Below are 20151 nucleotides of genomic sequence, written 5' to 3'. Positions count from 1 at the left end.
TTAGGCTTTGTGCATGAAAATTGATCCAGACCATCCATTATTCGATTACTTAATAGAAACTGTCAGATTTAGATGTATGCTTAGGGGTAAGTGCTATTTGCCTCAATTACCAGTCCAGATTGAGTCATATGCGAGTCTGTGTGTTGACACGCTTGCCGACTTGTTTACATTCTCAGTATTATATCATGTGGCCTGCCATTGAAAGTTGAGATGAGATAAACGAATATGTCCAGTAAATAAAATCAGTAACTGATAATCCAAACACATGAGTTTCAGGGAGGTTCAGGAATTTGGTCTTTTGGTCAGATGCACGATAATCTTACCAACAAGCGAGTAAGATTATCTAGTCGGTATAAAAGGCATTTCATTATGTGGCGATTTCATTTTTCAAAACCTTTCCACATTCGAAGTCAATCATAAGTCTGGGCGAGCGATCCCGAAACCCACCCTGCTCATAGTAAATTAAGAATGATCAAACTGTTTTTTTTTAAACATAAAAACGTTTTTAAAAGTGTTTCCAAAAACAGTTGATATGGACCTAAACTGCACATCTTGCGCTATCGATCACAGAAGATATATTCGCACCTGTTACATCGCACATACTGCATTGCATCAGAGAGGTGGTGTTAAAACAACTTGTCAAATGTTGGAATCTGTTTGTCCTGTTTTTCTAGAATTAATTTTTTTTAATACTTTGTGCCAACTTAGAGGTGAATTGGTCCTTTGTTCAAAGAACATTCTTTCATGTTTTAAGACTTAAGTGGCAATATACCCCTCAACTTGTAAGCAATGGGAAATTAACACTTAAATTAAATTTTAAGGGTAAATCAGTACACAAACTTGGTAATTATAAGCAATTTGCCCCCTCAATTTGTAAGTTAATTGTCTCTTGAATCGGCAATTTACCCCTTAATTTGTAATTTAATTTGCCAAAATGGGCTAATTGCTCATAATCACCAAACTCGCGTACTGATTTGCTAACAAAGTTAATTTATATGTTAATTGCCCATTGCTTAGAAGTTGAAGGGGCAAATTACTATTTAAGCCCATGTTTTAAGTTTTGCAAATTAAACCCCAAAACTCTTCTTTATTTATGCTCATCCCATAGATAACATACTTCCGCAACCGAAAACCTCACTTCACTACCTAATCAAATCAAGAAATGCCACCAAATCCTCTTCAACTCTCACCTCTTCCTCCTCCTCCAACATTTACCCACAAATACCCACAAATTCACAGCCCTATTCCTCCATGGCATCACCACAAACATCTCCGTCAAACCCATATAGCCTTCGTCTCGGCCCGACCCAGAAAGAAATGGGCCCCGACAACCGAGGAATCAGAGAGAGACGAGTTGGTTCAGGTCATGTTAAGGAGCTTTAGCAATGATAAAGTCCCCATAATTCGGACACTTAATAAGTATGTTAAAATTGTTAGAACTGAACACTGTTTCTTGATTTTTGAAGAGCTTGGTCGGCGTGATAAGTGGCTTCAGTGCCTTGAGGTAACATGGTGTTTGATCGGATTTGTTGTATTGTTTAACTGTTTTTTGTTCAAATTTGTCATCTTTACTGTCTGTGCGCATATGGGTTTTGGTTTGATTTTGCTTCTTTTTCTGTTTTGCTGTTCTTTCAAGTAGAATTTAATTCTAGTTTCTATGTACTTTTAGTCACTGCAGCATATTTGAACTATATTTAAGAGTAAAATTTTGGCTTAACCCATATCGGGGTCGTGCACTATCACACTTTTAACGATTTAATCATTGAAAAACGTCCACATTGGGTCTATTAGGCAAATTTGATTGACTGGATTAGAAATTATGCATTCAGGTTTTCAGATGGATGCAGAAACAGCGTTGGTATATAGCAGACACTGGTATTTATTCGAAGCTGATTTCGGTTATGGGGAAGAAAGGTCAAACCCGGATGGCTATGTGGCTTTTTTCTGAGATGCGTAACAGTGGGTGTCGACCAGATTCTGCAGTATATAATGCACTCATTACGGCCCACCTTCACTCCAAGGATAAAGTGAAAGCCTTGTCTAAAGCTGTTGGTTACTTTGAGAAAATGAAAGGTATGCAACGGTGCCAGCCCAATATCGTAACTTATAATATTCTTTTGAGAGCTTTTGCTCAAGCTCGAGATGTAGATCAAGTTAATGATCTGTTTAAAGAACTTGATCAGAGTATTGTTTCTCCTGATATTTATACGTTTAACGGTGTGTTGGATGGTTATGGGAAAAATGGGATGATTAGAGAAATGGAGGGGGCACTTGCTCGCATGAAAAGCAATCAATGTAGGCCTGACATTATTACTTTTAATATACTGATCGACTCTTATGGAAAGAAACAAGAATTTGATAAGATGGAGCAAGTTTTTAAGAGCTTAATGGATTCAAAAGAGAGACCAACTTTGGCTACTTTTAACTCGATGATAACAAATTACGGGAAGGCACGGCTGAGAGAGAAAGCCGAGAGTGTTTATCACAAGATGATTAAAATGAAATATGCACCAAACTTCATCACATATGAGAGTCTTATCATGATGTATGGATTTTGTGACAATGTTTCTAAGGCTCGCGAAATTTGTGATGATATGGTTGAATCTGGGAAGGAAGTCAAGGTTTCAACATTAAACGCAATGCTAGATGTTTACTGTTTAAATGGTTTGCCAATGGAAGCCGATATGCTCTTTGACAATGCACGTAACATTGGGGTGCAACCTGATTCGTCAACATATAAGCTCCTTTATAAAGCCTACACTAAAGCTAACATGAAGGAGCTTGTGCAGAAAGTGCTGAAGCATATGGACAAAGATGGTATTGTTCCTAATAAAACATTCTTTTTGGATGCTTTGGGAGCTTTGAAGTCTTTACCACCAAGTTCGGACTCTACTGGGGCTGCTAAGGCTCGTGGAGTAACCAATAAGGCTCGCGGTGTAACCAGTCAACGGAATTATGATAAGACGTAGTTGGCACAATCGGTCACTGTTTTGTGTATTCTTCCTATTTTTTCCCAGTTGAGGAACACTCTACATGAAGTTCTCATGCCATTTGCAAAGGAACAGTTTTCGAGTTCAGCATCTAAGTAATTCGTCAGCATATGACATGGTATGTTATTCTTGCTCGAGAACATGAACTAGTTGTCAAAATTTCCTCCGAAATTTTATTGTAGAATTCACAACGTGTCAAGCTTTTGGTGTGTTTTGCATTATATTGTTTTAACATTCTTGCATGGACTTATTCTGCTGCATTGCTTGTCGTCCATCATGTTGATGCAGTCTGGAGCAATACATAAGTGTCGACCAGTAGAACTGTAGTTTTGGCGAGTAGGACTCTAATGGACTTATTTTCCTTAACTATTTTTTTTCAGCATTCCAAATGCTTAGCTCTTGAGTTTAAACTATCCTCCATTCGGCTTTTCACGAATTCTTCTATTGTTCACTCTGCCATTCAAAAGCATCTTTAAAACTGACTTATACTTACTTTTGCACTTCAAAAAGTTTGTTGCAAAGTGGTTTCGCAATATACTATGCCAATGAATTAAGAGTAAGAACTTCTGTTATTGCTCTTGAAATGAATAATTGCAAAACATATTGTTGCACGCGAGCAAGTAGATTAAATTTGTACTTTGTAAATTGACATGATATTTGCAAATATAGAACTTTCAAGATTAGAGCCTTAATCAGCAAAATGCATTCGTCAAAGTCATTTCTTAGATGCCCATGCTTTTCAATTTGATGACACGTGGCCTTTCCATATATGCAGGAAACGGAAACCGGTAAGAACATTCAGTTCAGCATCTGCAAATTCTAGCTAAGTGGATTTCTTCATTAATATATTAGAGTAAGGAAAATTCTACAACATTTTGTATTACGTTGAATTACATGCTGCCTGCGACTGTACTCTCCATTTACAGTGTTGTAAATTCATGAGACACTGTGATCCCCTTGATTGACTGTATCAATGTAAATTTGTATGTCAAGGCTATTGCATTGACATTTTTGAACAAGAGCTTTCTATATCTTCTCAACATTCATAAGCCGACAGCTTGAAGTTTAGTTCACGAACTTCAATTCGCATATGTAGTTCTATGTCCGAGTTATGATCAATTGGAAAGTCCTGAAGCTTGAAGTTTAGTTTCTTCAATAGAACTGAATGGAATCTCAAATTAGGTTGAGACGGGACTGATGGTGAGAGGCCGCAGCGGGACTCAATTCCTTCAAAGACGGTCAGAACAGAAAACTATGGTCGGCTACTGATGGGTGCCCTCTACTGTTCGTCCTCAGATTTTGCACGTATGAGATCGAGATATCTTTCAACAAAAGCGCGTTTAATAAACAATGAGTCGAAGCACCATGTTTATAAGTTTTTGGAGAATCTATTTATTTATATATAGTATAATTTTGAACTCCAAATGAGCTTGCACACAATTTCGCCAAGTGTCTTTCTATATTTATATTTATATTTATATATATTATAATCTTGAACTCCAAATGAACTTGCACACAATTTCGCCAAGTGTCTTTCTATATTTCATCCACGTGTAGAATTATATTCAAATTTATTTTATTCTTATTTATATAATTTAATTAATTTTTTCTTAAACACACAATAAATTTATAGTTATAAAATTCAAAGAGTTTTAATATAAGTTATAGAATTTGAAGAGTTTTGTTTTATTGTTTACTTTTATTAATTATGACATAAAATATATTTTTAATAAGTAATTTTAAATTTAATAAATGAAGGTTTAAATCCATTGCATTTAAAAAAATTAAAATTATGAAATTAAAATGTAAATAGTCTAATTTATTTCTAATATTTGGTATATTGTATATTTGAATATATCTAATGTTTAATATATTTTATTAATGTTTAAGAAGTTATAAATTTAAAGAGTTTTTGCATACATCATTAATGTTATAAATTATGAAATTAATTATTATTTCTAATTAGTTATAGATTTAATTAATTATAAATTTTTAAAGTCATTTATTATGAAATCTTAAAAGTCTTTTATATTTTTAATATTTGTAAGTTATGAAATAATAAAAAACTATTCTTCTATATATAATGAGAAACATCAACAAAATTTAATATACATAATTTATTATCTTATATACATGTATGCACTTAGACACAAAAAGCATTTCAAATGATAAAATATATTTATATTTCATAAAAAATAAAATTACTTATAGTTGATTTCTGCTCAATTGATATGTTTTTATCGTAAGAAAAAAATGCCCGCAAATTATTAATCTATAGCTAGAAAGCATGTTCGAATGATATTTTTTTTATTTGTTTGGTGGTGATATGTATGAATCATATTATATGTGTGTTCTTAGCTTTACAACTATATATGATCATGCCATGAAAGAAAATTATTTAATTTTTTTACTTTTAAATTTTTCATGTATTAATTAAGATAATATAAAAAAATATTTGTTTTAGATTTTATTATCAAACCCGCGCAACGCGCGCGCATCGGTCTAGTTAACTAATAATTAGTAATAGTAATTATCATTTTTTATCTTATAAACTAGAGAGTTGTTAATGAAAACTAATTATCTATAAACTAAAATAGAGTGTTCTTTTATCGCATAAAGTAAAAGAGAGTGTTACTCCAACCAAAAAAAAAAGAGAGTGTTATTTATTGGTTAAATGATTTAAATTTAGTTAGGATCACGGGCGGTGTTTCTCCTTTTCAAATTTATAGCGGGAATAGAAGGATAGTAGAGCTCTCAAATCAAAAATCGAGAATTGAAAGCCCTAGATGCTCAATCTCTTCTTCGTCATCCCTAATGCCAGCCATCACCTCCGCTGACACCAGTGTCGGCAATGGATCGTTCAGCTCTGTATATTCTTGTGCTCTTTGAGAAGATGTATTGTGTACAACAAGGTGAGAAGTTCACTTTGATTTTTTTATCTTCTGAATTGCTATATTATAGTGGATGATTCAAAATATTGCTAGGCATTTGCTAGCTTTTTACAAGAAAATAGCATTCATCTCTTTGTCAATAATATTTGTTGTCTATAGCAAATGCAAAAGGTGAAACAGTAGGGGAAAACTAGAGTAGACATATACAATATTCAAGACATTCATCTTCATCTTTTGCCTAATTTTCATGTCTGTTCACGCTGCATTACAAATAACAACACTGTTAATTTTATAAACCCATCAAAAAATGTAAATTAAAATATATAGGGAAGAAAACTTACATGTCATATGGATGGATAAGAGAGGTCGAAATGCCTAGTACGTCGTGGGTTGTCGGGAGCAAGGTTGTGAATAAACCTGCCCCATCTCTTGACCAGTACACATTTTTTCCGGCAGCTTCACTTGTAATATACAAATATCATCACCATACCTAACTGTTCTGCTAATGGGAAAGGGCATTGGAACCGAGCGGCGGGGCGGCTCCAGCCGGGATAGTTGTAGGTGAAGATGAGAAATGTGCTGCCACCGCTAGCATAGGCTAAAGATAATTGGTCGTCAGCCCCCACGTATAGCTCAGCATGAGAGGTGTCAACTCAATGCGTGACCATTAATCCTCTACGAAATCATATCTGAAAGAGGATGGCAGACCAAACAAAACCAAGTATGGAAGGCCACCTGAATGAAACCTAACAAACGTGTAAGCATCTAACTGAGTGAAATTGCAGGGTAGTAGCATTCTTAGGGGGTCGGCACTACTCTTTAACTTCAATTGAGGGTTCCAAAAGTGGATATGAGAGCTGGAACATAGCCCTATTATTCCTTCAAACGAACCTAGCAAGCGGACTGACCTTGCGTCGACGTTATGCCAGTCTATTTGGTTATTTCCCCCGAATCTGAGAGTTATAACCTGTGTCGTCGTTAGCGACACGAGCGATGATACCTCGAAAGAATAATATCAGTAGATTCATATGCCAAATTAGCGCTCACAAAAAAGTTAAAAGACAGATTAAAGAATTAGTACTTTAGAAAGAGCAATTGTTGATACGGATCTGCGGTAGCGTCTAATGTCGGCTTAAGTAATAGCCCCGAAGTCAAAGGGAGTAGTAGATGGGGGATAGACCAGAAAAGTCCTTTGTTTCATTATGAGTTTGGGGTTTGTACGAGCAGGACTGGAATTTGGTTTAGTCTTAGATGAACAATCATGTAATTGAAGTTTTTTTCCTTTCTTATTGCAAGGAAAGAGGGTCTGATAATCATTAAAAAACAGAATCAGTATGAATAAACACAAAGAAAAATAAGTTCTCATTTGAAAACCAACCTCATTATGCTTTCTTGAAACATAATTTTGAAGATATGATTTATTTGCATGCGGGGAGGGTGTTGGTGTAGGGGGAATTCTATCGATGTCAAAACCTCCATGAGGAGAGTTGATCCCTTTCTTATTGCAAGAAAAGAGGATCTGATAATCATTAAAAAGCAGAATCAGTATGAATAAACACAAAGAAAGTGAAATTCTCATTTGAAAACCAACCTCATTATGCTTTGTTGAAACATAATCTTGAAGATATGATTTATTTGCATGCGGGGAGGGCCTTGGTGTAGGGCAAGGACGTAGATACTTGGGGGCGTGCAATGGCACCTGCCCCCCAGAAATTCCCAAAAAAAAATATATTAAGACTAACGGTGGTACAATATTTGTAGAACTCTTAGCACTTCAACACTAATGAAAATCATTAAGTCAACTTGACTTAGTACAAGTAGTAGTGGTTTACTATCTTTCAAATTTATTAAGTCCAAATTCCACTAAGACTAAAACTCCTGCCGTGTACTAAACTAATTAGTATTAGGTCTAATTTTAATTTGCTTATATAAGAGATTATTAGAACAAAAGAATCACTAATTTAACTTGTAAACAGAAAGCCTCCGCCATTCTACTTTTCTTTGTTTCTATTACTCATCAATTCGTCCCAATCAACTTTTTATTGATTTAATTTCTCTTAACAAGTCTACGAGCACAACTTTCCAACTCTTAAAGTATTTTTTATTGTTTATATATTTTTTTATTGATTAATAATAATAATTTAATGTTATTGTAATAGAAATTTATATTTATTTTTTCTAAACTAATTGCAACAACAATGTTACTAATTTTTATTAATTTTTTTTGTTAATAATAGAATTTTGTATTTTGACTAATATGGGAAAATCGTCTAGAATTGATTCATATTTTACACGAACAAGTACGACTAATTTAGAAAGTGATGATATACTACTTTCTAATATTAGTGGTATTGAAGAGCCAGCTAATCAAATTGCTAGAAAAAATTCAGGTGAAACCGATGTTTCCTCTTTAGAGAGGGATCCGGGATTAAGACGTCCTATATTGGAGTATCCGGTCATTAAACGTGATGAAATTCGAAGAGCCTATATAAACCTTGAACCATATCAACCTATTCTTCCTAAGTATCCATTATCTGGTCCAACAAATCGTCCTCGACATTTTATTTTTTCTTGGTATTCTAAATTTCCGAGTTGGTTAGAGTATTCACCTAGTAAGTGTACTGCATTTTGTCTTCCACGTTATATCTTCAACAAGTCTAATGAACATTTTGGAGGGATTGCTTTCACTATTAAGGGATTTCAAAATTGGAAGAAAGTAAATGACGAAAAAAAGTGTGCTTTTTTATGTCATATTGGTACTTCTCCTTATTCTCCTCATCATAATGCTGTAAGATCCTGTGACGATTTGATGGCTCAATCTCAACACAATGATAATGTACTCTCAAAGCAATCTTTTGTAGATGTTGCGAATAATCGATTACGACTCAAGACCACAATAAATGCAGTTCAGTGGCTCACTTTTCAAACTTGTTCTTTAAGAGGTAATGATGAAAGTGAAGAGTCAAAAAATTCAGGTAATTGCCATGAGATGGTAATTAAAGTTGTTGGCATCTTATAATAAGAGTGTCCATAAAATGGTTTTAGAGAATGCTCCAAAGAATGCAAAATATATATCTCCTGATGTTCAAAAGGAGATTTTAAATATTTTTGCAAAGAAAGTGCGTCGTACAATACGTGAAGAAATTGGTGAAGCTAAATTTTGTATCATTGTGGATGAGTCTCGAGACTTATCAAAGAGAGAACATATGGCTATTATTTTGATATTTGTAGATAACAATGGTTGTGTGCAAGAGCGTTTCTTTGATCTTGTTCATGTTTTTGATACTTCAGCCGTGACTTTGAAAAATAACATATCTGCTATTCTTTCTTATCACAACTTAAGCACTCATAATATTCGAGGTCAGGGTTACGATGGTGCAAGTAATATGCGTGGAGAATAGAACGGGTTACAAGCTTTGTTTTTGAAAGATTGTCAATATGCATATTATATTCATTGTCTTGCTCATAGACTTCAATTAGCATTGGTTGGAGCATCTAGAGAGGTAATTGACATTCACAATTTTTTCAGTCAGTTATCTTTTATCATTAATATCGTCAGTGCTTCTTGCAAAAGACAAGATGAACTAAGGGCTGCTCAAGCTACTAATATTGCCAAGTTGATTGAAACTGGAGAAATTGAGACTGGAACTGGAAAAAATCAGATTGGTAATCTTCAAAGAGCTGGAGATACTAGGTGGAGCTCTCACATAAGCTCAATTTGTAGTTTATTTGATATGTTTGATGCGACTTCCACTGTTCTTGAAAATATCATCAAGGATGGAAACAATTCTCTACGTGGAGATGCAGAAAGTGCTATGAATTATATGACATCTTTTGGTATTGTGTCATCTTACATCTTATGAGAGATATATTATTACTCTCTAATGATCTTTGCCAAGCTTTACAGAGAAAAGCTCAAGATATTTTAAACGCTCTTGATTTAGTTTCTACCACAAAAAGATTGATTTAAAATATGAGAGAATGTGGATGGGAGAAGTTTATTGAAGACGTTAAATCCTTTTGTGAGAAGCATGAAGTATTAATCCCCGATATGAATGCTCCTTTTTCCATTCGTCGAAGTAGGTGTCGTTTTAAGGAAATTAATACTTCTATTGGTCACCATTATCAGTATGACCTATTCACAATTACAATTGATACACAATTGCAAGAGTTGAATAGTAAATTCAATGATAAAGCAGTTGAACTACTTGTTCTTAGTTCTTCTCTAGATCCAAAGGATAATTACAGGTTGTTGAATGCTGATAATATATGCAATCTTGTAGAAAGTTTTTATCCTGAAGATTTCACCGAACAAGAAAAGCTACATTTGAAGATTCAACTACATCATTATGAGTTTGATATTCCTCAACATACAGAGTTGAAGAATTTATCCACTCTTTCGGAATTATGTCAAGGATTGATGAACACTAAAAAAGCTACAATTTATCCTTTAGTTGATAGGTTAATACGAATCATTTTGACTCTTCCTGTGACTACTGCAACAAAGGAGCGCTCTTTTTCAGCTATGAGTATTGTGAAGACGAAGTTACGGAATAAAATGGAAAATGATTATCTTACAGATTACTTGGTCACTTATATTGAGAAAGAAATTGCAAAGACATTCAGTACTGATTCAATTATTGATGAATTTTATGATATGAAAAAAAGACGTGTGAAATTTCGCGATTGATATTTAATTTTTTTTATATTGAATTAGACTCAATTATTTTTATTAGTAAAGTTGAATTTAAATTTTTATTTTTTTATGATAGTTTATGAATGGTAGTTATAATTTTTTTTACCCCCCCCCCAAAGAAAAACTCCTGGCTTTGTCCCTGGTGTAGGGGGAATTCTATCGATCTTGAAACCTCCATGAGGAGAGTTGATCCCTTTCTTATTGCAAGAAAAGAGTCTGATAATCATTAAAAAGCAGAATCAGTATGAATACACACAAATAAAATGAAATTCTCATTTGAAAACCAATCTCATTATGCTTTCTTGAAACATAATCTTGAAGATATGATTTATTTGCATGCGGGGAGGGCCTTGGTGTAGGGGGAATTCTATCGATCTCGAAACCTCCATGAGGAGAGTTGATCCATTTATTATTGCAAGAAAAGAGGGTCTGATAATCATTAAAAAGCAGAATCAGTATGAATAAACACAAAGAAAGTAAAATTCTCATTTGAAAATCAACCTCATTATGCTTTGTTGAAACATAATCTTGAAGATATGATTTATTTGCATGCGGGGAGGGCCTTGATGTAGGGGGAATTCTATCGATCTCGAAACCTCCATGAGGAGAGTTGATCCCTTCCTTATTGCAAGGAAAGAGGGTCTGATAATCATTAAAAAGCAGAATCAGTATGAATAAACACAAAGAAAGTGAAATTCTCATTTGAAAACCAACCTCATTATGCTTTCTTGAAACATAATCTTGAAGATATGATTTATTTGCATGCGGGGAGTGCCTTGGTGTAAGGGAATTATATCGATCTCGAAACCTCCATGAGGAGAGTTGATCCCTTTCTTATTGCAAGGAAAGAGGGTCTAATAATCATTAAAAAGTAGAATCAGTATGAATAAACAAAAAGAAAGTGAAATTCTCATTTGAAAACCAACCTCATTATGCTTTCTTGAAACATAATCTTGAAGATATGATTCATTTGCAAGCGGGGAGGGCCTTGGTGTAAGGGGAATTCTATCGATCTCGAAACCTCCATGAGGGGAGTTGATCCCTTTCTTATTCCAAGGAAAGAGAGTCTGATAATCATTAAAAAGCAGAATCAGTATGAATAAACACAAATAAAGTGAAATTCTCATTTGAAAATCAACCTCATTTTGCTTTCTTGAAACATAATCTTGAAAATATGATTTATTTGCATGCGGAGAGGGTCTTGGTGTAGGGGGAATTCTATCGATTTCGAAACCTCCATGAGGAGAGTTAATCCCTTCTTATTTCACGGGAAAAGGGTCTGATAATTATTAAAAAGCAGAATCAATATGAATAAATACAAAAAGTGAAATTCTCATTTGAAAACCAACCTAATATGCTTTCTTGAAACATAATCTTGAAGATATGATACATTAGCATGCGGGGAGGGCCTTGGTGTAGGAGGAGTTCTATCGATCTCGAAACCTTCATGAGGAGTGTTGATCGCTTTCTTATTGCAAAGAAAGAGGGTCATATAATCATTAAAAATGAGAATGAGTATGAATAAGCATAAAGAAAGTGAAATTCTCATTTGAAAATCAACCTCATTATGCTTTCTTGAAACATAATCTTGAAGATATGATACATTAGCATGCGGGGAGGGCCTTGGTGTAGCGGGAGTTCTATCGTTCTTTAAACCTCTATGAGGAGATAGTGGAGGGCTGCTTCCAGCTTCATACTTAAAGCTATATCCTAATGGATGGTCAGAATGGAATTCTCTGTGGGTGGTAGGCGAAACATGGCACAGTGATCATGGTGAAATGTGAGAAAGTACTGGTGAGAGTGTTTGGTTTGTGGTTTTTTGAAACAGTGTCTTCCATTGATTGTGATTTTTGAATGAAGGTTCTTGGAAGAAGCTGATGACAAGGTGTTTTGTGATTTTTGAATGAAGGTTCTTGGATGATTTTTGAATGAAGGTTCTTGACTAATATGTTTGTGATTTTTGCACGCAGATGATAGATTGGATGATTCTGTTGTGGTTACTATAACTAACTAAAACGTAACGGGTCGCTGCTGATGTGGCTAATGTTAAATGTTCTGACCAGTGTTTTAAAAACTGAACCGGTGGCCGAACCGATGAGGTCACCGGTTTCCGGTTCAATCGGTTTAACCGGTTTAATGACCGGTTCAACCGGTTTAATAAATTTAAAAAAATTTGAAAAAAAATTTGTATGGCCGGTTTTTTACCGGTCCAATCCGGTTCAAAACTTGGTTTTTTACCGGTTCATACCGGTCCAACCAAAAGATTCGGTTTTTTGTCTTTTCAGACCGGACCACTGATCGGTTCGCGGTTCAACCGGTCCAACCGGGCGGTCCGGTCCGATTTTTAAAACACTGGTTCTGACCAGGTTACTTTTTGGCGCGATAATATACTTAGGCCCAAAACGTCTTCGTTTTAATATGAGCAATTTACATGATTCCCCTAAATGGTCCCCCTTCTATTGTTTTTCCCTCAACTTTTCTATTTAAGCAATAATCCCTCAAAATAATAGGAAAGTTTGCAAGAATCCCTCAATACCCCAAAATCAGTTACAAATAAAAAATAAAGGACATTTATAACCTCAAGCTAATAACGTGTATAATATAGGAAAGACTTTCTTTCCAAACAAACATCAAACACAATCTTCATCTTCAACCTCAATCAAATATGCCATTGTTAATGAATTTATAAAGAAAAATTATACTCATCTTAACTCCATTACCGAGCTGATCTCTGTTTAATTTTCGTCCATTGATAGCTTCGCAGTCAAGATCAAACAAGGTTAGTAATAATCGTTTCCTTTAAGTCAAGTTGATCTCTGTGATTTATATAAAAATCGAGCTGCTCTTCTATCCATTTTTCTGCCATTGATAGCTTCAAGATCAAGCTCAAACCATGTTAGTTATCAGTAATATAAGAAATAAAGAAAATCTGTATAATAACACATTACAAAAATATATAGTAAATTCAGTTAAATATAAGTTTAATAAGTTTATAGTAAGGATTTCAAATTAAAAGAGAATCTAATTCGATTTCAACAGACAAAATTTTGATTTTTTAAGGTTAGATTACATGATTATGAAATTATATGATTTCAAGTGCATTACATTATTAACTGTAACTGTTTTGAATAATGATTTTTTTTCATTATGTTTATGTGAAAAAACAGATATGCATAGTATTTTGATATTTGTTCACTACAATGGAGAATGGAATCAAAATATGGAGTATGTAAATTTTGAACCAATGGGAATATTGGTTAAAGAAGACAGTGACTACAACAGTTTATTGGAAATTCTGTCAAAGCAACTCAATATCAACTTTATGTCAACTTCCCTGGAAATTAAGTATCAAGTCAAAAACAATTATCCACCAATGAAAATAACAGACAATGGAAATTTGTCATTCTACTTGGAGCTGAAAAAGAATGCAACAGATTGCATGATGTACCCGTTATGCATTTCATTCATATCGTCCGGAAATGAAGTGGCATTCTTTGACTCAACTTTCAATGTATCAAATGCGGATGTGCAGTCAGGACAACAATCAGCAAATGCATCAAGATCAACATATGAGGTAGGCTCAACAAGTGAAAAAAGGAAAGAACAGATGTCCGATGTGATAAACTATGCTAGATTTTTGAACAATGAGTTCACACATGATGAAGATGAAGTGGAAAGTAACTTCAAAGATGATAATTTAATAACAGACACAAAACATAGAGAAATCAAAGAAGGACAGTCATACAAGAACAAAGATGTTTTGAAATCAGTTTTGAGCTCTTATGCAATCAACAACCATTTTCAATTCAAGGTACGGAGATCATGTGAAAGGCAATATTTCTTGAGTTGTTTGGATACAAATTGCACATGGAAACTTAATGCTTCAAGAAAAGAAACATCACAGATTTTTATCATTCGAAAACTTATTATTAACCACAATTGCTCAATGGTTGTGAGAACTAGTGATCAAAGGCAGGCAACATCGAGTGTAATTGGTGAATACATTAAATCCAAGTACACCAACCTCAAAACTGTATACAAACCGGCTGATATTTTGAGAGACATGAGAGATGATCATGGAATAAAAATGAGCTACTCTAAAGCCTACAGATCGAAAGTAGTAGCTCAAGAAATGGTAAGAGGAAAACCTTATGACTCTTTTTCATTAATACCAAGCTACTTGTACATGCTAGTGGTTGCAAATCCGGGTTCGTTTGTCAAGTTGGAAGTAAAAGATGACAATAGCTTCCTTTATGTTTTCATGGCATTGAATGCATCTATAAAAGGATGGGAGTTCTGCATTCCGGTAATTGCTGTTGATGGCACTTTCCTTACTTCAGCCTATGGAGGTATGCTTTTAACAGCATGTGCACAAGATGGAAATGGTAAGATATTTCCTCTAGCTTTTTCAGTAGTGGATTCTGAAAACGATGACTCCTGGGAGTGGTTTATGAGGAGAATTAGAGATGCATTTAAGATGCGAAGTGACATGTGTATAGTCTCTGATCGACATGAAAGCATAAAAAATGCAGCCATTGCAGTTTTTCCAGAAGCTTCCCATGTATTGTGCACATTTCATTTATTCAACAATGTTAAAAGAAACTTCAAGAAGTCATCAAAACCACTACGAGAAGCATTTTATGGGGCAGCAAAAGCCTACACAACTGAGGCATTTGACTACTACATGAAGCAACTTGACGGTATGTGCAGAGGTTTAAAGACTTACCTAGAAGCTGTTAAGTATAAAAAATGGGCACGAGCACATTGCGAAAATAACAGGCACAAAGTCATGACAACTAATATTGCAGAATCAATGAATTCAAGAATAAAGGCAGGTAAGGATCTCCCAATCACTACACTACTTGAGTACCTACGAAAAATGGTGCAAGAATGGAGCTACGCGAATAGGCATTTGGCACGATCAACTTTCACAAACCTATCAAAAAGAGCAGAAGATATATTGAATGACAATTACATTCAGTCATTGAAATTAGTGGTATGATTTAATTATATAAAATTTAATAAGTACAGTTCACATATAGTTAACATATGGTTCATATATGGTTACTGACATTTAACTAAAAATGCAGGTTTCAAATTCAAATGACAATGTGAAGACAGTCTATGATCATAAAACAAAGTTCATTGTCGACCTTAAAGAAAGAACGTGCACATGTAGGAGATTCGACATTGATGAAATTCCTTGCCCACATGCAATGGCAATACTCAAAGAATTCAATCAAGATCCTTACAAATTTTGTTCGCATTATTTCACAAAAGAAACAATACTGAAGACATATGAAGAAACAGTATATCCAGTGGTAGATGAAAGTTTGTGGAATGTCCCAGAAGAAGTGGCACAAAAGATTGTTAATACACCACAAGGAAGAACAAAGTCGGGAAGGCCTAGGAAGAAAAGAATTAGATCTGCCGAGGAAACTACAAATCATAACAAGTGCAGCAGATGTGAAAAAAAAGGACACAATGTGAAGACATGCAGGAATATGCCTAAGAAAAAATGATCCAATTTATTAAAGTTCACTTCAGGTTGATATAAGGTTGTTTTGAGGTTCAAATACATTTCAATTAAAAAGACATATTGAAGTTTTAAAGTAATATAAATTTCAATTTCTTTATATATAAAATGTCCTATATATTAATGCAATCCACAATATATGTAATAAATTTAAAAAGACTTGTTGATTTGTTTTTTTTTTTAAGTTGACATAAGGTTAATATTAAGTTCACATATAGTCCTTAAGTATGAGTTGTACAGAGTTATGTTCAAATATGGCTTATATTAGGTATAAAAAAAATTGTAACTTTTAATTAATATTTAAAAGCTACACAAAGAAACAAATAAATGTTTAATTGTATAGTAGACTAAAAATAAAATAAAAGAGAGAAAAATGGTGCCAACTAGAATTAAAAATATAAATTCTGTTTACAATATAAAAAACAAAAGACAAATAATAACATCCAAAGTACGATAGTACGATAATATTCAGATATATTTCCGATACAAAACAAAATAAAATCCTAAAAGGAAAAATGCCTAAGAAGCCACCCTCTTGATTTTCAAAGGAGCTTCATTTTCACTAAGAACTGAAGATTCGTACTTCCAACGACCATAAAAATATAATGACGAAGCATAACGAGCACGGTGTTCTTCGGCACTAAAATCTTCCCCCATAACTTTTCCATCAACAAAAAACTCAGCAGCGGCAAACATATGAACTCCACAATCACTGCAAGAAGTAAGATAAAAATGTTAAAGAGGTATAATAGATAAGAATGACATAAGGTTCACATACAGTTCACATCAAGTTCATATTCTGCCACCATAACTTAAAAAAAAACAACTAAATAAAAATGGTAAAAAATATAAGACTTACGTATCAGTTTGAATGGGTAAGTTCTGCACAATCTCGATTCTGAATGGGTCAGTTATACTCTTTCCCTCATAAGGACCGCAGGTAGTGTCTATGTCATCTCGAGATTCAAAAAATTTGACATCTTCAAGGAAGAGCGGAAGCAACACACTATAGCAGTTAACGATCTCAATTGCAGATGAGTCACTTCGAACTGACCTCAACGAATTGTAGACATATATGCATCGTTCCTTGAAGTTCAGCCGAGCCAATATCCAATGCCAATCTTTACCGCAGTTGATCGGGAAAAGAACATCATCAACATCAGCCCACTTGGTGTTGCAACGCATATGACCACCGTAAATGTACTCAGCCGCTGTATTTTTCGAAGAAACAAGTGACGTATCTTGCTTTTTCAAGTATAAAGCGTATATGGCTTGAATACGTCGATCGAAAAAATTGTCAGTAGTTGTGCATCTTCTGTTTGCACCACGTCCGTTTTTAATTTTTTTCCTCAGATAATAAAGCAAAATATCTACATGCTGCAAAAAAATAAAAAATAAAGATAAGTTGATATGTAGTCAACTTATGGTTATTGCAGCTATCATGAGTAATTAAAATGATAAATAAATAAAATAATAAAAAGAAAAAATAAGAAAGAAGATACTAACAGAACACGCGATAGGCTGTCCAATGTGAAAAAGATTGTAAAACCAACTTTTTGAGTCAATGTCAGCAACGCCAAGACAAAAACGGGGACGCAATATGTCAGTCTTTGAATCGTATATTTTCTTCCTAAAAACAAAAAGAAAACAAATTAAAAAATCTAAGTGAAACAAAATAATTCTAAACATAAAATGAGTTAGCATACGAACCTGGAGCTTTTAGGATTGCCTTCTGCCAGCCATTTCCGAACAATATCTTGTTTAGTGACATCACTAAAAAAAATGCAATTACCGTCAAATGGACAAAGACAGACGCTGCCATTACTCGGCTTCGGCATAATGCAGCCTGAAGAAGAACCAAACTCGTTCAAAAATGGTGACTTCATTAAAAAACTAGGTTTTACAATCCTTTTAGAAGGAACTGGAGTCACAACATCAGGGTTAATAGAATCAGTACCGAAGTTTGCTTCTATATAGTCAATCTACAAAAAGTAAAAAAACACATTTTTAGTAACCTGATATGAACTCAATAATAACCTAATATAAACCATCACATATAAAGTTAAACAGTTAATAAAAATTAAAGAAAACAATACCTCCTTAGATTTTAATTTAGCAATGGATTCATATGCCTTTTTTTCAGCCTCATCACACATTTCTTCTGTCAAAGTGCATGTTGGAGATATTGAGATCGCCTTACTTTCACGCGGAACCTAATAAATTGAAATTAAAAAGGTAAATAAAATTAACAAAATTTAATTTATAAATATTAAATATACCTTAGCAGTCGAAGCAATCACAGCATCAGCTTCCATATTCTTCTCATTTGGAACATTATCAGTAATGTCAGTCCAATCACCAGCCTTCTCGTCAACCAAATCTGCATCTTCCATTTTTTTAGAACCATCCTCCTCACCTACATCTTCACTTTTTTCATCACTTTCTTCTCCATCAGAAGGCTCCCCTACCTCTTCCATTTTTTCATTACTTTCTTCTTCATCAGAAGACTCCCCTTCTCTATTTTCTTTTACAGAATAAGACTTAGGATCGATTTCATCAGTATGCGTGACCTTTTGAGCATCAACGGAATCTTCAACTCCTCCTTCGGTTCCTATAGAACTATTTTTCTTCGCGGGAAGATCAGCATTTTTCTCCTTTTCAACACTTTTTGTCTGCAAACTATCACATTCTTTCTTTTTCTTACTCAGAGTCTGTTACATATATGAAGTTCATATTAAGTTCATATTCAGTTACAAAAACATAATATGAAATACAATAAATTATATTTTACTGAACCTTTAAAAGTATGGCAGAATCTTCAGAATCAGTGTTTTCTGTTTCAATAGAAACTTCAGGTTCAATAGAAGATGATTTAGAATCATCCTCATGTTCACTGCCATCTCGAGAAGATGAGGCGTCTACATTGGAATCATCAACTTTGTCCTGTAATTAGAGCAAAGCAGTACATATTAATAAAAAATGTAAACTACTATAATAACATAAAACAGTAACATTAAATGATAAAAGTACTAAAAATCAAAACACGTTACCTTTTTTGAATCAACAATATCAGTAAGCATCGCATTTAACGAATTTACAACTGTCAAAACTTCGGAAAATTTGCAAGTGAAAACACGTTTAAACTCCAATATGTCAGCCTGCATGGTCTTCTGACCAACCATCAAAACTTGAAGCTTCTTTTCCATTTTACGTAAATCCAAAGTTTGCGTTATTGATTCAGAAGCATTCGATATATCAAACGCCGAACAATAACCGTCTTCATTCCCACCTACTTGGCTAACATTAGAATCATTCACTGCCTTACCCTTACCCTTATTCTTTTTGAAAAAGTCACCTAACGGAAGGGCATTCTTTTCTGCAGGGGTTGGAACAATAGACCGAAAAAACACCTACACATAGACCAAATGTGAACCCAATGTAAACCATACATGAAAAAAAGCAAATGATAAATTCAATTTAAAAATCATAAAATAAAAAATCTGCAAACCTGATCAGATGCAAATTCAACAAAGAGTTCTCTGTCGACAGGAATGTATTTTGGATGAAAAAATGCTTGCCATCTCAAAATACGCGGGATAGCAGTTTTGTTCACAAGTTGAACAAAAGTTTTTTTGGCTGCCGGGCAGCACTCATAGAACCAGCATTGCAATACATATGGAAAACCATTTAGGCGATAGTGGTAAGCATTGTCTTCAGCCTTAAGACATCCCGGAGTAAGAACAGCTTTTGTGGCCAGGGAATCAAACGTGCACTTGAATACATCAACACCCCACGGATAGTCATTAAAATCGGCAGAATCAACAACATCAAAGTCTTTCAAAGGGATACGAGCAGTCTTTGGTGAAGCAAGCAAGAAATTGTGCAAAAAATGCATAAATGCGAGCTTAAAACCGTCCTCCTCCGAATCCCAACGCCTAGATAAAAACAAATCCTGAAGGGTTTGTTTAGAAACCGATTGCAGCCCGCTGAAGTACTTGTCATAAAGGCCATTTGCAACTTTTGGATAGCCATATTTAC

General features: G+C 34.2%; 3 protein-coding genes across 3 annotated transcripts; all 3 read left to right on the top strand.

The window, feature by feature from the left end:
* Window positions 1-1110: 1110 nt before the first annotated feature.
* On the top strand, window positions 1111-4009 carry LOC126656525 (pentatricopeptide repeat-containing protein PPR5 homolog, chloroplastic). The gene is made up of 3 exons (XM_050351110.2): window positions 1111-1504; window positions 1830-3108; window positions 3766-4009. Exons 1-2 carry the CDS (start codon window positions 1163-1165, stop codon window positions 2967-2969), a joined length of 1482 nt encoding a protein of 493 aa, XP_050207067.1. The 5' UTR covers window positions 1111-1162; the 3' UTR covers window positions 2970-3108; window positions 3766-4009.
* A 4129-nt stretch (window positions 4010-8138) lies between these two features.
* On the top strand, window positions 8139-9744 carry LOC126656775 (uncharacterized). The gene is made up of 3 exons (XM_056103748.1): window positions 8139-8856; window positions 8927-9262; window positions 9362-9744. Exons 1-3 carry the CDS (start codon window positions 8139-8141, stop codon window positions 9742-9744), a joined length of 1437 nt encoding a protein of 478 aa, XP_055959723.1.
* A 4740-nt stretch (window positions 9745-14484) lies between these two features.
* Window positions 14485-16242, top strand: LOC126656575 (uncharacterized). The gene is made up of 2 exons (XM_050351170.1): window positions 14485-15573; window positions 15668-16242. The coding sequence occupies exons 1-2, from the start codon at window positions 14524-14526 to the stop codon at window positions 16097-16099; spliced, it is 1482 nt and encodes a 493-aa protein (XP_050207127.1). The 5' UTR covers window positions 14485-14523; the 3' UTR covers window positions 16100-16242.
* Window positions 16243-20151: the final 3909 nt, after the last annotated feature.

The sequence above is a fragment of the Mercurialis annua genome, linkage group LG7 (assembly GCF_937616625.2).
Source record: "Mercurialis annua linkage group LG7, ddMerAnnu1.2, whole genome shotgun sequence".
Lineage (NCBI taxonomy): Eukaryota > Viridiplantae > Streptophyta > Magnoliopsida > Malpighiales > Euphorbiaceae > Mercurialis > Mercurialis annua.
This window is presented reverse-complemented; position numbering and strand designations above follow the sequence as displayed.

Coding starts and splice junctions, on each gene's coding strand:
- LOC126656525 (XM_050351110.2), top strand. CDS start 1,163: ATGCCACCAAATCCTCTTCAACTCTCACCTCTTCCTCCTCCTCCAACA. Junction 1,505..1,829: donor AGTGGCTTCAGTGCCTTGAG/GTAACATGGTGT, acceptor TTATGCATTCAG/GTTTTCAGATGGATGCAGAA.
- LOC126656775 (XM_056103748.1), top strand. CDS start 8,139: ATGGGAAAATCGTCTAGAATTGATTCATATTTTACACGAACAAGTACG. Junction 8,857..8,926: donor TGAAGAGTCAAAAAATTCAG/GTAATTGCCATG, acceptor AAATGGTTTTAG/AGAATGCTCCAAAGAATGCA. Junction 9,263..9,361: donor TCAGGGTTACGATGGTGCAA/GTAATATGCGTG, acceptor GACTTCAATTAG/CATTGGTTGGAGCATCTAGA.
- LOC126656575 (XM_050351170.1), top strand. CDS start 14,524: ATGGTTGTGAGAACTAGTGATCAAAGGCAGGCAACATCGAGTGTAATT. Junction 15,574..15,667: donor TTCAGTCATTGAAATTAGTG/GTATGATTTAAT, acceptor CTAAAAATGCAG/GTTTCAAATTCAAATGACAA.